The sequence below is a fragment of the Tauraco erythrolophus genome, chromosome 13 (assembly GCF_009769465.1).
Source record: "Tauraco erythrolophus isolate bTauEry1 chromosome 13, bTauEry1.pri, whole genome shotgun sequence".
Lineage (NCBI taxonomy): Eukaryota > Metazoa > Chordata > Aves > Musophagiformes > Musophagidae > Tauraco > Tauraco erythrolophus.
The window spans coordinates 22,564,982-22,579,089 of NC_141477.1; the positions used below are offsets into that span (position 1 = coordinate 22,564,982).

At 47.9% G+C, this 14,108-nt stretch overlaps 1 protein-coding gene across 1 annotated transcript in view; it reads right to left on the bottom strand.

The window, feature by feature from the left end:
* The window catches only part of ARHGEF9 (Cdc42 guanine nucleotide exchange factor 9), a 184,229-nt gene extending 171,498 nt beyond the window's left edge, over positions 1–12,731 (bottom strand). Inside the window, exons 1-2 of the mRNA XM_086619470.1 lie at positions 10,068–12,731; positions 877–1,024 (exon numbers count right to left, since the gene is read on the bottom strand). Coding sequence (XP_086475596.1) covers positions 877–1,024; positions 10,068–12,731 — 2,812 coding nt within the window. The remainder of the gene's footprint in view (positions 1–876; positions 1,025–10,067) is intronic.
* Positions 12,732–14,108: the final 1,377 nt, after the last annotated feature.

Here is a 14,108-nt window from a genome sequence, read left to right on the forward strand (position 1 = left end):
TCCTTGCTAGTCATTCTTAGCCCTGATGTGCTGCCACCATCCATTAGCTGCTTGGATCCCCTGTGTGCTCCCGAGCGATGCCAGCGCGGTCTGGCAGCACTCCCGTACTTGCCCATCACTAAATCACAAGAATCTTGGTGTTAGCAGTATCCCTTCAGGAAATAAATTTCCTTACTCTAATTATCAATCTTTTTAATTAGAGGTTCAAAAAATGATGTCATCTGCTCAACCATCAGCCTATTTACCTGCCAACACAAGACCCTTCCAGCAAATACATTCTGTAGTGCCTTCTCTAGAGTCGTTTCGAGCAGGACAAACACAGAGGACAGCTCACCATAGTCTTTGGCTCACGAGATTCTCTTTTTGATCAGGAAGAGTACCAAAGCACAGGAGAAGAAAAAACAACTCACTTCTTGCTGTGTTTCCAAACAAACATCAGACTCAAGTTGTGAGCTCCGTATCCATCACCACTTGCCACCTCCAAGCGACAAGTACTCCCAACAGAGGCTGGTAAGAGGACAGAAAGCCAAGAGGAAACTACCAAAAGAAAATTCACACAGAAGTTGCTGAACAGCTTTTACGCTTTACATGCCTATCTGTTCATTTTCTCCCAAGCAAATCACAGGCACTGCGTTCAGAGATGCTGAAGAGAGGAAATAGCCTTATTTCATAAATACACTGTACACAAAAGGATCTTCTTAGCTAACAGGAAACTCCTTAGTTTGAGGCTCTCAGAGCTCCCTCACCTGGCTCCAAGGTTGTAACGAGCACAGACACAAGCCAAATTTCTGACCTTTTAACCCATGCTTGCTCTGCAGCATGGCCGAGGCCAAAACACCAAAACACCTGGGAGAAAAACACCGCAAAGCTACTCACCGCGTCTTCTGAGCAAGTGCTGCATGCGCCCTCCCACCTGGTCCAGCCCCATCGGGGTGCTCTGGGAGAGGGGCTCGGAGCGACATCTCTCCACAAGGACTTTGAAGGGTGGTGCTTGTGGGGATGGTTGAGAAGGATGAGACATCGGCTGGCAAGAGAAGGGTCCGAGAAGAATTTTATCAATATGTGTCTAACCTCAGACAAAGCAATCACAGAACACACAACACTACTGATAACTTTCAAGACAACGCAACACACCTTAGACTTTCTCACTGCAATTTGCACCCACTTCATTTTTTTTTTCACTGAAAGATTAAGATTTGCTGGCTCTGGTGTTGGAATGCCTTAACTCTTGTTGCATGGGGCTCATACCTTGAACACAGCTCACGGTGTTTAAGTCCGTCAGCTTGGGTCATTGGGCAGGTCCATGGTGGCGAGGCAGCTCCAAGGTCAAGCCAGGCAATCAAGCCCCCAGTCAGTGCCCAGCCCAGCATGGCCCATATCCCAGCACAGGCAGAGCTGTGGCTGAGCTGGAGCAGCCCTCCTCCCATGGTGCTCAAGGAAGGACTGAGCACCCCAGGCAGAGCTTAAATGGGCTGCCAGGCCCATGGGTGTGGTGTGGAGGCCCCAGGTGAGACTGCTTAGGGTCGTTAGGAGCAATTAGTGCATTCAAAGCACCGTGAAGGTGGACAACTGGGAGGTCTGCTTCAACAGGCACTCCTGAACTGATCTAGGAGATGCATCCCTTGGTGGCCTACAAGAAACAGGAGACTGTTAATTTCTGGATTTTCATTTTTCTGGATCAGTCACCACGGGTCTCCATGTATAGCCATGCCCAAGAGACATGTGAGTAAGAAATGAAAAATGGAACATGAGGATTTTTCAGAAAGATCTCCAGCACTTGAAAGACACAGTCACGGAGTAGAGCAATGAGTTTGCAATGGTGAGGTTTAGGAGAACCATCTGTTTGCATATGTGCTCATCCAGCAGTGTAATGATAGGATCTGTTCATACTATTACAAAAATAAAAGTTACAAGTTCTTAGAATAAAGCTGGGATACCCATCAAGAACAATTCCTGCAAAACTCAACAGTCTTCCTGATAATAAGATCCATGTAAAAGTGAATTAAATTAGTAACAGGATGTCGTTTTCCTCTTTCCCAAAAATCTTAACAAAACACTCCTTTCCAGGTATTTCTGGAGGTCATATAAGGTCTTTTCCAAATCTATAAACAGAAGCCTACGGATGATCTACAAAGAGGACAGGAGGTGAATACAGGTGACAGTATTGCTATTATTGCTGTGCTGCTGGACTCATCAGGAGGGTACAGAGAGCCTCCTGGGGAGGGAAAGGACTCTCACGTGGACATGGACTTGAATCACTCTGGTGGAACACACAACTGCAGAAGAACACATCAGACCCATGGACTGTTCTCCTTCCAAAGCCAAGTCTTACCTCACTTAACTGCTAACAAAGGTCTAATACAAACGCACCGACCCTCTTGCAAGCCAATACCTGCAAAATCAAGTCTCTTTATAAGCTGCTTTTCTTTCAAGATACTTCCTACCCACCCTTCTTCTCCTGGTCACTTCTGGTGTGACTGGGGAGATGCGCCTAGCTGCTTGCCTGGCCTCACTCCATACAAAATGCCCCACAAATTCAAGGACCATCAGCTTTGGACCATGCTTCAGCCCTCTGTGTTACCCTTATGAGTTTTTCTAGGTCTTTTCCCAAAATACTGGGTTTTCTCTTACCGTAAGACATGAAACACAGCTAATATTCCCTGCTGATCAAAATAGGTCTGAAGTCCTGCTACCGTTCCTAAAAGGTGAGCTCATAATGGCATTGCCCAGCGTTTCTAAGCCTTGCTCCTTACAGCACCACCGTTTGGATCAGAACAGGGTCCCGAAGCACCCAGTGCACACACACATCCAGCTGGGCACGAGGCACCAAATGGGGTTGGTCTGCACCTTCCTCTGAACATCTGCTACAGCGGGCACCGACCACACATCCTTCTACACCATTTTCCCTCTAATGTACGTAGCACATATCACCAAAATGCAGGTTTTTTTTGCAGTTCTTATAGCGTGCCTCATCTCCAGGGAGAACACAAGTTACAGCCCTTGCCAGGTTGCAGATGGTCCCAGTGCAAGGATGGGGCAAACCACAGCACTTCCAAGTAAACTGGGACCTCTTTCTCATTCTGTTAAAATGCCCAGGTACGTTTTTTAGCAAAACTAGAACAATTATTTTTCCTGAAAGATTCACAGAGGAAAGCAGAAATTACCATGGTAGTTTCTCTGCAAGCTGACTTGTAACAGCTGCTAACAAAATACGTCCTCTATACCAACAGCTGATGAAATACTACTCGAAACAATAAGACACTTGGAATTGATTGAAGCACCTGTAAAGAGGCCAAATACCCCAGTTACACCTTAACATTTGCTAACATTAATCCGAAGAATTAATTAGCATTTATAGCTAACTGGAGAAAAACGTTAAGTTTCTCCCTCAATTTCGGGTGACTCTAACTTTTATTATCCTATTTCAGGAGGAAGAGATCCTGAAAGAGACCACTTGTACAGTGATATTTTGCAGAATGGCTTTTTTTTTAGAAAAAAAAAAATCACAATTCAAACTCCTACTTTTCCTTTTATGACATGACACCGTGGAAGTCTCGTGGATAATCTTAGAGACAAGAAATCAGCAGGAAAAAAAAACAGTTTACAAAGGTCAGGAGAAGAAAACAGGAGGTGCTCCCCACTGGGAGGCTTCTAGGCTCCATTAGAGACAGATGTGTCATAAACTGGGCACCTCATCTGGTTCAGAGTATCTGTCCTCAAGACTTCAGCAGCCCGTTTTCACTGACATGCAATTATCTTTATTTACAGATAAAGAATGAAGTGGACAGGCTATAAATACCCCAAAGACACAGTGGGAATTAAGGCTTCATCTCCCATTCCCTGCTCCCAGCACCAGCACCGTGTCCAGTGATCACTATGCTTCTCTTGACTGGACTAACAGCTGAGAGGAGGTAAAAGCCAAAGAAAACCTTCCACCCAGAGAAGTTTTGGACACACAGTCCATTCAGCATACAGGCCAGCAATGCCCAGATGGTCCCCACTCATGTCACTACCAAGGATGGCAGGAGGTGGCCTGCTGAAACTTTGAGGCTGGGAACTAGATGAACACAAGACCCAACAAGTATTTTAAGAAAACATGTGGAAATCTGAATTATCCATGTGTTCAGTGGCTGGTTATATACACATGGAAAGCCTATCAGCTTGGCAAACTCAACCTGCTTTTTCCTGACAATGCTAAAAATATGTTTCAAAAAAAAAAAAAACCCTACCCACTACAGAGAGCACTAAATATAGGCTTTAATTCAAGATTTTGCTAGCACCTCGTGGTTATTAAAAATACGAAAATCGGAACAGCTTGGAGATAGGCTTTAGAGGTTTTGTCTCCTCTAAAAATAAGATGATTGTCAGCCATAACCATATTAAAAGCCATAAACACACAGAATCTTCATTCTGCAACTAAATCGTACCTCACTACAGACAGGAATATAGTGCTTTTTTGGGAATGGCAGGATTTAGAAAGTAAAGTACTATTTCTTAATTTGGAAGGACGATGAAGTCTTCAAGCACAACCACCAGCAGTAGGCTGAGACACAACCCAGTTTACAGCCAATAACCAGGCGATGAAGAGAGCTCTGAAGATCAGCTCTCAGAAATACCCATTTCCTAGTCCGTGTCGTTCGACAGAGCCGGGGGGGAAAGATAAATCAACTCAGCAGCCCATTTCTGCAGCTGCTCCCAAAATTTTCTGTAGCAGAAAGACAACAAAACCATCTCAAGCTAAAAGTCATCACGAGAACTTGTTGCACATCACTTGCAGTTTCTCATCAAACCCAGAAAAAGAAAGTTGCTGTTATCTCCCTCTCCTGCAAAGGCACTTGCAGCTGCTGCACTAAAGCCAAACTCCAAACCTGTGGGAGGACCCGAGATGTGCCCCAGCTATCAGCTGGCAAATCTGCAAACCATCCTCTGGCACGCGCGCACTCAGGCAAACCAGTAATCCTGTGCTCCCAGTTGGACCCACCGCACAGGGAGAGCCTCTGCTTTTCCCACACGGAGCAACGCGGCGTGCAGCTACCGCACGGAAATCACAAAACCTCCCAACGCCACGAAAGCACCGACCCTGCGCCAGCGGAACGGGCCGCTCCCGGCGTCACCACGCTCCGCCACACGGAGCACCTTCGTGGCACTGGGAAACGCTGGCTCCTAAGTACAGGACTCAGAGGAATAAACTGGATGGCTGCTCAAGAGGAACATGAAGGGCCACGAAGATGATAAGAGGGCTGGAGCACCCTTCCTATGAGGACAGGCTGAAAGAGTTGGGGCTGTTCAGCCTGGAGAAGAGGAGGCTCTGGGGTGACCTCATAGCGGTCTTCCAGTACCTCAAGGGGGCCTACAAGAAAGATGGGGAGAGGCTATTCAGGAGGGCCAGTTGTGATAGGACAAGGGGTAATGGTTTTAAAATAGAGGGAGGTAGATTCAGGTTGGATATTAGGAAAAAATTTTTTACCATGAGAGTTGTAGAACACTGGAACAGGTTGCCCAGAGAGGTGGTGGATGCTCCATCCCTGGAGACGTTCAAGGCCAGGTTGGATGAGGCCCTGAGCAACCTGATCTAGTTGGAGATATCCCTGTTCCTTGCAGGGGGGTTGGACTAGATGACCTTTGAAGGTCCCTTCCAGCCCTAACCATTCTATGATTCTATGATAACATCTGCAACCATCTGCTGCGATGCTGAGAGTGAGGTCGATCAGACGGCCCCTTACAGGGCTCTGAAAACAAACTGCCCGGGAAACCACCCCAGGCCAGCCTCCCACCTCATCCCACGGACCAGACACCTTTTGCCCAGGTTGACGAGCCTGTAGAAATCTCATTTTCACATTTTTGGCAACCATAATTCCCCCAGCAAACGGCATCACAAACCCAACCGGTGTCTACGCGCAGCCCCAACCGCCAGCAGCAAGCTGCAGCCTGGAAACCTTTTGGAGATAAAATCCAAAATCCTAGGCGAAAAGAAGGTTTTCTGTTCCCTCAAAATCAACTCTTATTTCGCAAATAAGCCAGCAGAGGGCACAGAAAGACTGCAGCGAAGAGCCCTCTGCTCCTTGGCTGCAGGAGCGACACAAGCCACAGCCTCCGCAGTGCCCAGTCCCGGTGCAGTGTCCAGTCCCAGTGCAGTGCCCAGTCCCAGTGCAGTGCCCCCGAGAGCAGCGGGGGGATCTCTGCCAGCGACACGCCTGGATCACGGTTCTGGGTCCTGAAAACTCTGAAGTGATGCCTGAAATACGAAGTCAGATGCGTATTTTGCAATTCCCTCGTGTCGCTCCCAAAGGAGGTATCGGTTCCCCACAAACCCTATCCAGGGACACACCAGGTGGTTTGAAAACCCCAATGGAAAAGCCGGAACTGGGAAGCAGTCTATGTGATATCAAAGCTTCCTTCCACCTAAAATCATCTCAAACTACTGCAAGGCATCAAATACAACTTCTGGGGCTATGCCTGACTCCCTGGAGCAGCATTCTCCCTGTTGGGATGCTGTGGGGTTTCCAAAGATGAGATGAGGATAATTCACTTCAGTGAGGACACAGAAAAATGGAAACTTTTATAGTTTACAACTGTCCAAAACCTCATAAAACCTCTGGATCATCTTTCAGTTTATTTCTCGTACCTACCTCTCAAAACAAGGAAGGCACTTTCACCCCAGAGCTGCAGCAGCGTGAACGGTGAAATCAGTAACTCCCCACTGACAACCTATTTCGACCTTTACTGTTTCAATTTTTCAAAACGTTTTTTTCTCCACTGTTTCACAAGTTCCCAGAACAAATGAGACGGGGTCTGAAAGCAGCCAGGCAGGGGGACAGTTAGAGAAACAAGCGGTTTTCTACCTTTCTGCTGCTGCTTTTCTTAAAACGCTGCTGCAACACTATTCCCTTTACAGCAGTAAAATCAATTCCTATTGAGCTGCTACTTGCCTACCACATCACTCAGCTCCTGCCCAAAGACATTAAAATTTTAAAAGGCAAGACTAGGAAAGCAAGAAACAAGGGCATTAATTGCAGGAGAGCATGGCTCTAACAGGTTTGCTGTACCGCTAGGACCAATGCACAGGTCCCCTGGATCCCACTCCAGCATCCTCTGTGCTACACCAGCCTCAATCCCATACACCATCTCCTCCCAGCACTTTTTTGCCTCCGGTGAGACAACATGTAGGTTGTTTTGAAACAGCAGCTGACCGAACCAAGCCACCCCGTCTTGCCAGCACCTTCTCCCTACTCCTGGTTGAGCATTTCACTTGAAATATAAATCCTTCGGTTAACACAGAGCAGCCTGGAGAGGAGGCAGGAGGGCAACAACTGTCCTGGGGAACAGGTGCCAGCAAAGAGCTGGATTTAGCCCTAAACCAATAAGAGGCTGGAGTTTGCTGATGCTGTCACGCTCAGGCTGAAGTTATTCCTCTTGCACGTTTATTTTTGGTAAAACGTTTCCGAGTGCCGCTCCCTGATGAGAGATAGGCAAGCAAATCCCTCGGGTATCTCAGGCCATTTGTTACTGGAGCTGCTGGTGGACTCTCTAGGTCCATTCCCACCCAAGAGTTTCCCTCCTTTAGCCTCGCGCTTGACCGCTCTGGGTTTGATGCCGCTGCCAGATCACCGTGCATTTCTAAACCTCTAGTCCGAGTTTATGGGATGCAGAAGGTGTTTACAAACCAGGGCAGGCTGTATGCTTTCCCTTCCATCCCACTGCTGCTCCTGCCTGGTGAGGCAGAAGGCCTTCCGTGGAGCCGGAAGCCACGGCGGTCCGGAGGTCATACTGCTATCGCCACGCTCGACGGGAACTCGGGGGAGGTTTCCTGCCCAGTTATCTCAAGCACCATATTTAAGTTTCTTGGTAACATTTGTAAGCTGCAACAGCTGAGCTGGGGCTTACTGCATCTCCTGCTCACACAGCTGACCTGGGAAATGGCTCAGATTTTCCCTAAGAGCCCTGTGATCGGGCAGCAGCCGCTGCCCTCAGCTAGCAGAGACGTGGATGCTCTGGGAAAAGAGTGCCAATATTTTCCTCTGCTCCACTCAGTCCTTTCGTGCCTCCGTTATCTTGCTCCTGCCCAGAATACTTCCAGCTTGGTCCCTGTGAAGGGATATCCAACCACAGCCCTCTCATTCAAGTTCCTCCTAAAAATGTTTCTTCCAGAGACCTCAAGAAGTGACTAACCACTATTCACCCCACTTCGTAAGTGCCTGGAATTACAAAGTGAGCTGTCTTTATTTTATTGTATTACACAGAACAGAGCAGAAAAACAAATCCAGGAATAACTAACAATGGTACTGCCCATTTTAGCTGGGAGTCAGAAGTTCAGCTTTTTTTCCCCCCCAGCATTTCTAATCTGCTGCCAATTTTCAAACACTTCCCCTCTTGGCTCAGAAGTCACAGTGATCCCTCTTCCAACAGGGAAAATGTCATCACCTCTGTAACATCTCTGGTCTCTCCAAGCCCAAAAGGGAAGGAGAAAGTTTCTTCACAAATTGATCCAATTTCCCTACCTGGCATCTTAAAAAAAAAAAAAAAAAAAAACAAAAAAACAAAAAACCATCATTTCAGCCTCAGCTAATGAGCAGGGATCCAAAAGAAAACAGCTGGGCTTCACACTGGGTCCTACCACGGTTCATCCACAAAGCTGTACTGATTCCACGGAGCAACGTGAGCCTGGCACGGGTGGTATGACTGCTATTGCTCACCCACTTCTGCCCCACACAGATGCACGTGTGTGGGTGCTACGGTGATGGGCTGAGAGTTAACGAGGGAGTCTATCAGCTCCAGGGGCCTCTTCTCATCCTGCATCATGTATGACACTTATCCATGGGACTTCTGAGGTTTCCTAGCCTTAAGCTGGACAATATGGATTTGTAACACCCAGAGGCTAGTCCAAAATGCAATGTCCACTTCCATGTTTTGACAATTTGAAGGGCTTTGAAAGACTTGCTTATAACAACTAGGAGTGCACTGCCATAATTAAATACCCAGCCCTAAGTGAAAGGTGGGCAGTGGTGGTGGCTTTAACACCCCAAAAGTGTGTCTTTTTGGGAGACAGACACAAGGTAGCTCGGAGCAGACTCCCACTGGGCGTGCAGTCACATTAGGGAGGCGTTTGGCTCACATTATGCACCCAGTCCCTCGGCAAGGCTTTCTGCTAAAGGCTCAGCACCAAGCTACGAGGGCACGCTACTGCTGACAGGTGTGGAGCAGGGCACGAGCTCCTTTACATCTGCCAGAGAAATGATCTGATGAGCTTTACAAGACATGGGTCACCTTTTTTTCCCCCCCCTGTTCTTGCACTGTGTGCCAGGACTCTGACTGGTATTCTAGATGCTGCGTTGTAACCAGCATCACCCAATAAAAACCAGCAACCACCACCCCTACCACATTTTTAGGTAAGGAAACACAGGGCCACAAACTCTAAATGGAAAGCTCTCTTCTTACAAGTTTCTACTTCAAAGGAACTAAACACAGAGAGGGGAAAGCTGGAACATAGGAGGAACATTCTATAAGCTGGAACATAGGAGGTTCTGCTTAAACATGAAGAAGAACTTCTTCCCAGTAAGGGGAACAGAACACTGGAACAGGCTGTCCAGAGAGGTTGTGGAGTCTCCTTCTCTGGAGATGTTCAAAACCCGCCTGGATGCGTTCTGGTGGGATCTGATCTAGGTGGTCCTGCTCCAGCAGGGGGATTGGACTAGACGATCCTTTGAGGTCCCTTCCAATCCCTAACATCCCGTGATACTGTGAGGGGAAAAAAATTAAAAGTAGCACCTAGAAATACATAAATTTCTGCTACAGCCCTCTTCTAGAGGCACTGATACAAACAAATGGCCAAACGGTCACAGGAGGAGCAGCTCTGGAGGTTTACACTAATAGCTCAGGGACATGCCAGTTAACTGACTCCTCTCAGACAGATGTAAAAGCTGTGTCTACTGCCATCGTTCATACCACAGTCTGCTTCACCAAAAATCCTACTGAGGGATACACAAAAACGCTTTCGAGTGCAAACGGTCTTCGTAAGATGCGTAACAGTACGGCTGTATTAGAAACGTTATAGTAAAAGTTGCTCATACCTTTCCGTTTTTGAGCCGTCCAGAGGAGACAATTCTGGAGACGTGCACTTGGAACGGACGGCACTTGTCGTTACAGTTGAACTGTTCTCCTCCGTCCGTTACCTCCACAGAGTTCTGTTCTACAAATGAAGTGGTTCCACGCTTCTTAATGCGGCAATCGGTCTGCTCCAAAACCTGTCCTGGAAACGTCGCACATTTTAAAAAAGTCACTACAGAAAAGTCAACATCAGCAACTGGAGAACAGCCCAGGTCTGCAGCATCCAGGTTATTCACAGCAAGGTCTTGAGAACGTGGCACGTCTCTGTCCACGACCAGTATCTTCTCCAGAGTACTGCCAGTGTCTTGAATCTCTTTAGCCAGGGTCATCTGCGGAAGGTGGATCAGAGCCTGAGTCACTGCAGAAAAGTCACCATCACCAGGTGGAGAACAGCGCAAGTCCACAGTATCCAGATTATTCGAAGGAAGATGTTGCGAACATGGCAAGTCCCTGCCCACGACTTGTGTCTTCTCCAGCGTAATGCCCGAGTCCTGAATCCCCAGCTCACCTCTAGACAAGTCTTGCAAAGGCAGCTCAGGATCTCTCAAGTTCTGCGTATCCAGTTCTGTCTTTGAAAGCTCCTGAGCCACTGCTGGAGATGGATCCATGTCTTTAGCAACCGCTGGAGCACAAGCCACATCCTCAGTGTCAAGTTTAGTCAGTGATGTCTGTGGAAGATGGATCAGAGCCTCAGCCAGTGCAGAAATGTCACCATTTGCAGCTGCAGAATGGCCCAAGTCCACAGAATCCAGATTATTCACAGGAAGACCTTGAGAATGTGGCAGGTCCCCGCCCACGACTTGTGTCTTCTCCAGAGTACTGCCCGTGTCTTGAATCCCCAGCTCACCTCTAGACAAGTCTTGCAAAGGCAACTCAGGATTTCTCAAGTTCTGCATATCCAGTTCTGTCTTTGAAAGCTCCTGAGCCGCTGCTGGAGATGGATCAACGTCTTTAGCAACCACTGGAGCACAAGCTAAGTCCTCAGTGTCAAGTTTAGTCAGTGATGTCTGTGGAAGGTGGATCAGAGCCTCAGTCACTGCAGAAACATCACCATCTGCAGCTGGAGAATGGCCCAAGTCCACAGAATCCAGATTATTCATGGGAGGACCTTGAGAACATGGCAGGTCACTGCCCATGACCTGTGTCTTCTCCAGAGCACTGCCCAAGTCCTCAATCTGTTTAGTCAGAGTTGTCTGTGGAAAGCTGATCAGATCCTCAGAGGGGTCCTTAGTATTTAGCTCAGTGAAAGAGTCATCTGCGAGCTCGGGCAGGTGGGAGACGGATGGTTCTGGGCCAAAGGCAGACAGTGATGTTTCATTCAATCTATCATTCTCGCTGCCCAGGGCAGAGGAACCAACATCTTGCAACGCTTCTGTGGTTTTGCAACGCTGCACGGGCTCCTTCCCCACCAAACTCTCAAAGCTCACGTTATCCCATGTGCCTGAATCAGGGGACTGCAGACACGCTCCCACCGTGCAGAAGGCCCTTGCACTCTCGTTCTCGATAACCAAGTCCTCTTTGTGGGAGGTTACATCCTGCCTCCAGCTTCGGAAACTCCGCTGAGGCCTTTTCTCATCAGGTGAAAATGCCCTTGAGGAGCCTCGCAGCCTCCGAGCTGCCTCGGCCACACTGGTGAAGAACCTCACAACACCCCCAAAGTGCGTGGCTTTGGTTGCACTGTTTGTTTTTTTCCGCTGGCCGAGATTCTCCTCACATCTCGTATCAAAGTCAAAATAAGAAGTAGAATGATCAGTTGTATTTTCTAAGTTCTGGAGATTGGTTTCAGTCGTTTGATCTGGAAGCTTTGAATTATCTTTGCTACTTAATGAAATTCCTTTCAGATAGCTCCAGACATCAGAGCTTCTTCCTCTTCTGCTCTCCTGTGGGAGCACAGCAAACCTCTTTTGGTTGTCCCCTTCGGTCATGGCAGGACTCCCACAGTTTTCAAAATTCAAGGACTCGCTCTTTCTAGCTGGTGTTCTATGGCAGTTACTATCACTACCTTCACCGGGTAATCTGACACTAGTATCCCTGAGACATTTACTTTCGTTGGCATCCATTTCAGGAACGCTGATATTCAGCTCTATGTCTTCAAAAGAAGAATCCAAATCATCGATGTACCCCGCATACGAGTGGCGGGAGGGCCTCCGACTGTCGCCCAGTTTCTTAACCCTGTAGACAGCCCTTTGCTCGCTGGCATGATGGTCCTCTGCAGGGTCACCAGCAACCTGGACTCCAGATGCTCTCAAATCCACGTTCTTAGACATCCTGGATGTTCTTCCCTTTTTTAAAGGCCTTACCCTGTCCATGAAGGATGTTTTTTTTAATTCTGAGACCTCAGAGGTAACTCCCAGTAGGATCATGGACTGGGGTCTTCCTTTATTTGTAGAGAGTCCTTTCCTTCGTCTAACAAAATTCCAGATCCGGTTGCCCTTGGTTGTTTTCTTGTACCTGGGTGCCTCCTCCTGTTCGTTCGGGACTGCATCGCTGGCGGTGCAGTGCTCAGCACCACAGACCTCCAACGCACCAGTACTCCCTTCCACCATGTTTGCCTGGAAAATCTTGTTTGCATATCCATTTGGAGCTATGATGGGACCAGTATGCTGGCGGCCCTCTGCAACTTCCATCGCCCTGGCTCACAAACTGGTATCAGGGGTCACGGATGCATCGTCTTCAGATTGTTTTCTTCACAAGACTTAAGGGAAAAAGAACAAAAAAATGCAATTAGGAGCAGAAAGTTGTTTTAGAGGACACATTTGTTAAAGCATCGCATGTCAAATCTTACCCCAGTGGCAGTGGTGGTTTTGCCACTGATTTCAGCGAGGCTGAAATTTTGCTCCCCAACCATATAAATCTTAAAGCAACTTAAACCTGATCTAGGTGACTGAAGATTTAGTGACTGCAAACAAACTCCCTGCGTTGATAAAGTGACCACAGCGTATACGCAGGCCACCATAAATCACATCTTCGTTCTGCACATCGCTAGGACTCTAAATACATCAGAGTACCTGACAGAGAGGAAATTACAGTTCAGCATCCCTGCGCGTGTCACTGTCACCTGCACCAGCCCCATCTGCCAGGAACCAGCAAGGCACTCCTGACACGTTCCGACTCTTCAGGCAGGCATTGAAAGACAAGTCAGGATGAGCCTTTTCCTGGAACCAACGCAATTCTGAAATACTACAGTATCAGAAAACTCACGGAATATCCAAGCCAGGCTTTTCCTACTATAGCTATGGCATCAGTGTGGGAATCCCTCGCTGGAACTGCGCTGCTAAACGAAAGCTGCTTGGCCACCACTCAATGCTACACAAAACACGTGTTCCCCTCAAGTCAGTTCCACCCTAAGTGAACAGGATTAAAACTACAAGTACCCCATATGCAACAGCAATGAAAACCACTCCAAACCCTTTGTGGGAATGCATTAGAACTCCTGCTCCTATAGATCCCAAAGCTTCATTGCCATTGGTGCACCTCTGCCCTGTCTCGCTGCTACGGCTTCATAAGGTGCTCCTGGGTTTGCTGTCTACCTTTGAGACATGCAGAACTACATGTCAGGCACTAAACGGGTTAAATTCCCTCCGTTCCCAATCCTACTCTCAGGAGGAAGAAGGAAGCAAGAGTAGGAACAAGAAGAGGAACAGCCCCAGAGACACGGGTTTGACAATGGAAAAACTCTCCGTTTTCCCCCAAGCAGAGGGAGAACGGGCAGACACACTGCAGCGCTCGGACACAACAGCAGGAAGCTCACTCCTGCACTCATCCTTTTTCCCCCATATCTATGAAAAAACCCATATTTTCTATTAAAACAAAAATTATTAATGCAGCAGCCACTGCTCTGGACACCCCACGGACAAGGAAAGGCTCGCCCTTGCGTCCAAACAAGCCTCTGTATCCACCTTGCCACCATGTCTGTTTTCAAGAAGCAATAACCCACGAGACCTCCACGGATGGCAGCGGCACTAAGGAACCGGAGCACGGCCAAGTGCCGTCAAAAACCTTAA